General features: G+C 41.0%; 1 protein-coding gene across 1 annotated transcript; it reads right to left on the bottom strand.

Annotated features, from left to right (window-relative positions):
- Window positions 1-1715: 1715 nt before the first annotated feature.
- snap47 (synaptosome associated protein 47) lies at window positions 1716-7371 on the bottom strand. Its single transcript, XM_058066858.2, has 4 exons — window positions 6330-7371; window positions 4805-5301; window positions 4545-4669; window positions 1716-2420 (listed from the first exon to the last, which is right to left on the bottom strand). The coding sequence occupies exons 1-4, from the start codon at window positions 6827-6829 to the stop codon at window positions 2274-2276; spliced, it is 1269 nt and encodes a 422-aa protein (XP_057922841.2). The 5' UTR covers window positions 6830-7371; the 3' UTR covers window positions 1716-2273.
- Window positions 7372-7631: the final 260 nt, after the last annotated feature.

Genomic DNA, 7631 nt, shown 5'->3' with positions numbered 1-7631 from the left:
AGCATGTTTGCAGTATGTCCTTAAAAACGGTAGAATGGTTTCATCATATAGAGGATCTTTGACTGGTATTTATGCAGTAGGTCCTTAAAAACAGCGCTATGTCCTTAAAAACAGTAGAATGGTTTCATCATATAGAGGATCTTTGACCGGTATTTATGCAGTAGGTCCTTAAAAACAGCGCTATGTCCTTAAAAACAGTAGAATGGTTTCATCATATAGAGGATCTTTGACCGGTATTTATGCAGTAGGTCCTTAAAAACAGCGCTATGTCATTAAAAACAGTACAATGGTTTAATCGTATAGAGGATCTTTGACCAGTATTTACTCAGTAGGTCCTTAAAAACAGCTCCTATCACATAGAATCTTTGAGGAGCATTTGTGAGGTCATCTTGTCACATAGGATGGGTGACGTCAGTGGTTGAATAGGAAAACAATGAAGGAACAACGGTGAAAAACATTCCCAAGGATGATCTTTCTACTTGACTTAAACGCATGCAAGTACTCTTGCAGCCCCACATTTTTTTCCTGTTTTTCTGCGTGACTCCATCAACAGAGTCACGCTGCTTCCAGCAAGAGCACACGCCTCACAGTGTTTGGAAGTCAAGGCCAGCTGATTCCCACTATGTAGCCATACCATCTCGTGCATCTGTGGTCAGACTTCCTTGCGTACTGCGAGACTGCTTCCAAACCACGCCAGCCAGCTTGTGGAATTCTTGCCAGCATGTGTGGTGTTCTCGCCGCCACTTCACCACGTCAAAACGGAGCATCCGTTTGGGATGATGGCTTCAAAGCTGACTGTCTGGGAGTAGGCAGCCAAAAGCGTTTGGTCAAAGCGGTCCAACTTTCATTTGTTGCCAACAGGATGTTATATGAGTGGCGAGCACTCGCTTACACAGTAATTGCATCCGTTTGGAGTTTGCCGGTGTTTTCCACTTCTCTGTTGTAATTTGTCACAATGGAGTCCGGCTATGAAGGGCGTCACTTTGTTGATTTTTGTCAAGGAGTAAAGAAAGAATTCTGGAGGCCCGCTTCACTGACACATACTGTTCTAATAGACTTTAATGTCTGATTATTCAACTCAAATGATTGCAGATTCCAGTCTGTATAGTCAAGCTGCTTACAATACTGACATGACACTTCAACTAAAGCAGTTTACCACATGCAAATAAATCCTTCCATAACAAGAACTTTGTTTTTTTTTTTTTATCTTATTGCTGTTGCCTGCCAGTTTCCCTCTAAGGTTTTAGAGGTTGTAGTTTTGTGTTAAGACAAGAATACTATTTGTTTTTAATTATAACAATGCATATTTGAAATACATTGTTTATTTTAAACATTTTACCTGAGGTTTTTTTTAGAAGCAACATTGACATAATTCCCTTGATTCAATTAGTTTTTCTGTTGCCAGGCAATTTTATTTCATTTCAAAAATTTTTTTTTATTTAGTTCTTAATTAAATTGTATTTTATTTGATATAAACTCTTAAAACTCTACTCTTATTTCTGCATGTATTTTATTGTACTTCGACTAGTTTAAGTAAAATTACATTACACAGTACATTAATTGTTCTTTAGTTTCTAATTGTTTACAAAAACAGCATGGCAGCTTGGCTCAAGTGTTCGTCTCCCAAACTGAAGGTTGAGGGTTTGATCCTCCGTCATCCTGTGATTATGTTAAGTATGTTAAGTATTCTTGGGCAAGATACTCTTTAATACTAAAAAAAAGGAGCAACTCCAACAAATAATGATGGTTATGGTTTATTTCATTGGATTTGAATCTTTTCAATGACAGAGGATGATGAGTCAATTATTGTTCATGCATTCCTTATTAAAGTAATTGTCATGTTGCTGTTGCATGTATTTAAACAGCTACAGTGATCGACTACAGACATCATTAATATCCACGAGTCTTATACACATATTTGACTCCTTTAGAGGATGCATATTACACAGGTAGGGGTTATTTCAGCAGTTTTTTTTAATCTTATACGGACAGTGACAGTCATGCAAGATGTGATGGGCATGTCTTATATTAGCTGTAAAACAGCAATGGAGCATGCATTAAATGTATGCTCTATGCATCGTTTTCATGTGTGCATGTCATTCTGTCTGCTCAACATCCCAGGAAATGAAAGTTATAAGTAATGATGACCGATATTAAAAAATGTCCAGCTTTAAATGGATTTGTGATGTGATGCCTTCCAGGTTTGCAAAAGGGTCATAGTTAAATGCCAATACGTAATAAATAATAAATACAGTTAATGTCTCTGGTTGTCCTCACAGCAGTCGCTTCATACGGCAGGTGTGCTTCTCAATGTGCAAGGTGGCTCGGTCCGTAGAGCTGGTCAGGACGTCCAGTGCCTCGTCCTGCCGCTCCAGCTCCGTCTCTGCTTCCAGAGCCAGGTTCTTCAGCTGCATTAGCATCTGCACAAGCGCACGTGTGCACACACGTTTTTGGTAAAAACATCACATTCCGGCAGTGTAAGGCTGTCAAATGATTAAAATGGTTTAAAAAAGGTTAATTAAACAGACTTAAATTACAAAATTAATTCATCATGATTAATTACCATTGGCATCTATGAATATGATCAATTTAAATTTAAATATCTTAGATAAATGACAGGACGATATATGACAGGATATATATTTGTATGCATCAACAGCTCCAAATGAATTGACTTTCAAGCTAAAAAAATACCACAGAAGTCTAAAAAACACTCGACTCTTGAAATATACATCCAAATTAAGAGTTACGAAGTGAGCAACAAGAATATTTTATCTTCCTGTTTATTTACTTACACACACAATGATGTTTGGAGTGTCCCTGAATGCATCTCACATTCTTGTAATGAGAATGAGGACTGTCTGGACTAGAAATGTGTGTGAGTTGGAGATACAAACAGTAAATGGTGTTGGAATTGTACCGCTGTTGATGTGTTCAAATCAGAAGGAAGTTAGAAAAGCACGTCACACTCTGTGTGATAATAATTAGCACCGTGATAATAAGTGTTCTGTGTTCTGCCAGGTTTTTGGGGCGGGGGGCACACACAAATCCCTTGAACTGACTATTCTGGTGTTCCGTGTCTCTGAGAGCACCAACGTGTCGTGCAGTCCCACCCCATGAACCAACCGTGTCTCTTTTCCGCCCTTACAGCCTGCACGGACTTTGGTTTGTGGTCTCACCGAAAGCTTGAGGCATAAAAAGCAGAGAAAAAATCCCAGCGTATGAATTGTGGCTTGGAACGGAACTATTAAAATACATGCTACTAAACCCGAATGATTATTTACTACGGGCGCTGCCATTTGAGTTCAAACCCACCTCCACCACTTCATTGGGTACAGCTGCACCATTTGAACCATCACTTCTGTCAAACACTGTCAGAGAGCTATTCACTTAACAATATTGTTGTTGTGGTTTGCTGTTGCATCTTACAGAGAACACTTTCTAATATTTTGCTCCTGTTCTGTCTCCGATGCAATGTCTTTGAAAAGGCAGATATTTGAATACATATTTGGGTACCACTGGGTACTATTAATACCTGATAGTAGCAAGTAATTCTAACTGCAGCATAGTGTTGGGAAAAAATAAGGACACACCCATGTTTGTAACTCATCTACTGAACCGATTCACACAAAAGGGTGAAAATATATCGGAACATGCACCTTTACTGTGTTGCATGTGCTCCTGTTCTTCTGACAAATACACCACGTAGTGGCGCTGTTATTAAAGGAGAACTATGATGCTCATTTTCATTCCTTTGTATAGAGCAGCTACACATGACACTTGCACAAAAAAGGGATGAATGGAGGGTATATACAGCTGCCGCACGGTGGCCAGTTAGCATGTAGGCACACAGTCAGGAGATCGTGGACTTTGCATGTTCTCCCTGTGCATGCGTGGGTTTTCTCCAGATACTCCGGTTTCATCCCATATTCCAAAAACATGCATGTTCGACTAATTGGCAATCCTAAATTGTCCATAGGTATGAATGTGAGTGTGAATGGTTTTTTGTCTATATGTGCCCTGTGATTGGCTGGCGACCAGTCCAGGGTGTACCCCGCCTCTGGCCCGGAGTTATCTGGGATAGGCTCCAACATACTCCTGTGACCTAATGAGGATAAGCGGTATAGAAAATGGATGGATGGGTATATACAGCTCTAAAAATACTCACCAGTTGCACTATGCACAATGTCATTTTAATAAATTATTGTTTGATTATCTATACAATTAAACCAATTGGTTGTTCACTATTTAGAGACATATTTTTTCTTGTGAATTAACCAAGCAAAATTTTTTCCAATTATCCAATTATTATTTCCTATTAATCGACAAAATTTTCCGTAGCATACTTGATGACCAAAATATTTGACAGCTGCAGCCATAATTTGCTTTGTGTGATGCACCCCAGGAAGATTAGTTGCTATTGTAGTATTAACTAATGTGTATCTATTATGAACAAATAAACATGGGGTGTCCTATTGTTTCACATGGTTGTAACTGAAAGTCCCATACACACGTTTGTGGTCGGGAGTCTGTGTATACTTCACCTGCTTGAGTTCTTGGGCTTCAGCCTGGCTGACGGTCGGCTGGAGGACTTGCACCTGCAGCTGAGACAAATCTCCCGCCGGGACGGCCATCGGGATGTCTGTCTCCAGGCACCTGTGCACCAAAGCTGAGGTTGGAGATGGCGACAGTTAGAGAGTGCAAGTGATGTTTATTTCAAGTACAAGCAATGGAATGTGTCTGTAATGGCTAAACAGTGCTATACTGCCACTAAGTGGTCAAATTTATAGTGTCTGTCACTTACCATCATAAGAAATGGAGCACTCTGCGTCACATGGAGATGAAACAGGAGTGCCCTTAAAGGCAGCATATTCACTGGTGAACTCCACCTTTTTCTTGTACTGCATCTCCAGCAATGACAACACCTCCGGCATTTTCGCAGAAAGGAGCCGGTAGCAAACATCCGGCTTCCCAATAAATCTCTGCCTAACCGTGATCTCGTACGGGCTGTGCACCAAGATTTCGTCTATTTCGTTTCGCTCAAAGTGGTGCTGCACCTGGCAGCTCGTGTCCCTCACCTCCAGGGAGGACACCATCACCAGGAGACAGCCCGGCTTCAAGTCACAGTCTCTGCCTTTGGACACGACAGCAGGGATGCTAGCGATTACTTTACTCCTGTTGGGGCCTTTGTAGGCTGCTGCGGCCGCCCGAGCAGCATCTTCGGCCTTGCCCTCCTGATGAGTCTTCCAGGGAAGCTTACCGAAAGGCCACCAGGAAGGAGACTCCAGCTCTGACAAGAGTCTGCAAGACAGAAAGATACTCTATAACTTTCTCTGAAGTTCCCCTATGCAAAACAGAGAAGGACCCCCTTGGGGTCCACTGTCAACTGTTAGGGGAGGCTTGACTGGCAGGGAGGACTTTCAGCATTATTGCAGACCTGCCAACGCATATGAATTTGTCATACTCAGCATGCAATTTAACTTTTGAATACGCTTGTATACTACTCTCCATTTTTTTTACCTTTTCGCTGGTTTCACTTTTGAGTTCAGTCAATACAATATAGTACAATATAAATAGATATTATCAGTTTCTCAATAGTATTTCAGTATTTTTCTGTGCAGGTTATTGTGTGTAGCTACTCTATAGGAGTCCACAACTCCATACACAGGTCCCATTTAAAATGTAATGTAAGCACTGTTGCTCACATATCTACAGTCGCATATCTACAGTATCGCATATCTACAGTATGCGATACCAACGTTTGTGGCCTACTGTCCTACTCCTTATTGTTATGGTGTTGTATGTGATAAATTACCTCAATAATGCTGGACACATGCAAAGTTGCAAAGTGTGTATGTAAAAAAAAAAAAAACATAAATAGCACTAAAAAATGTCAGTCATTAAAGTAAGACTGTTCTAAGTAAGTTTTTACTACTGGTTGTGGTTACCTTATTTCTACACTTATTTCTGCCTGTACTGTTAATAAAAGGTATTATGTGACACTGGAACAGAGTGCTTTTATTACCATTAGTCACTTCGCCTCCTGGAATGGATTCCATCTTAAGATGTACCACTGTATTGTTAAGGAATATAAATACAAAACATACATATCAGACCCAGAATAATACCATTATATCATTTCAATGCAGTTTGTGTCGATGTCCACCAATTTGTATGACATTTAAATCATATGCTTTTTCTATTTATACTTTGTGTCTTGTTGAATAATTGCTTCGATCTGTTTTCTCTCGTGTGCTTCTTTAGTAGGATATTTTTATGTCATCAAGTGCACTTGCAGTCTTCTATTCTTTCCCAAAACTAGCTCATACTTATCTGCCACCCCCAGGTCAGACTCAATCTTCTCCAGGCCTTGCATCATGTTATCAAACTGCTCTCCCTGGTGGCTCAGCACTCTCCCGGTGTCCTCCAGTCGTCTCTGAGCCCCGGCCACAAGGCTGATGAGCTCCCGGCCTTTGGAGGGCTGACTTTCCGTGGGACCCTTGACCTCCGAGCCGGAGGACATGAGGCGTTCTCTCCAGAAATGCTCCAGCACGTTGTAAACCACCGCCCTGTTGGGCTTCAGGGAACCGAACCAGTGTTTGACGTTGCCTTCTTCCAAGATTGTCAAGGTGCTGAAAATGAAGCTGGACGATTCCATTTTTATCTCAATGATCCTGGAGAGGAGAAAGCTAGCCAGGCTCTCCTTCGTTTGGTTGGAGATGAAACGCAGTGAGGTTCTGCTCAGGGACAGGGTACCATTCTCCCACTTTTTGTCTGAGTGTATGTAGTAGGAGCCAGGCCAGCTGTGTATGGGAACGTCTCGGCTCATTTTGGGGGGCTAACTTGAAAATTGAGCGCTAGCTTGTTTATCTAACCTGCTACATGCACACGACGTCAAAACTTGAAGCTTTCAAATCCTTTTACAGCTCCTAATGTAGTGTTTAAACCTCAAGGCGTTTGTCACCTATTTTGATTTCTTTCTTGTCGGAATTAACAGATGAAGCCATCGTGTTGTTTGGCTACGTACGTTGTATGTTGTAGTGAGTAGTAAATAGAGATGTGCGAGTCTTGAACGAGCCGTGCAAAACTCGATTTTTTTCCTGACTCTCGGCTCAACGGTTACTTGTCTCCGTTAACCTGTTTACTTACTCACCCCTGTTACCGCTTGCTAAATTAAAAATGCGACCAAGTACCAGGCCACTATTTATGACACTGTTTCTTTAACTGCAGGTTTATATATATATTAGCCCCGTGGAAAAGCAAAAGATCTGTTCCTTGCCTCAAATCAATTCTCCTTTCTCCTGCTCGCCGAGCTGCATGACAGGCACAGCAAAAAGAACAATTCACATTTCCGTTTGAAACGTAGGAAGTTCTTCTTCTGTTGTTTATTGTCGGTTGGCAAGAAACGTTTAGGGTCAATTACTGCCACTTTGTGAAGTGGAGTGTGGCCTTTTGTCTTTGAAGTACGCTGACAAATTGGCTAAACGCGTTAGAAACAGACGTATTGGATGCAAATCGTCTTTCAAAGTCACGGCTTTGGCAATAGGATTAACATAAACATTTATCAATTATTTATTATAATACTCTTGCCAAAGAGTTTTCTGAAACGGAAATGACATCATGCGCACTGC

The sequence above is a fragment of the Doryrhamphus excisus genome, linkage group LG6 (genome assembly GCF_037039965.1).
Source record: "Doryrhamphus excisus strain RoL-2023G ecotype Guam linkage group LG6, RoL_Dexc_Guam_v1.1, whole genome shotgun sequence".
Lineage (NCBI taxonomy): Eukaryota > Metazoa > Chordata > Actinopteri > Syngnathiformes > Syngnathidae > Doryrhamphus > Doryrhamphus excisus.
Note: the sequence above shows the minus strand (reverse complement) of the source record. Positions and strands in the feature narration are given on the sequence as shown.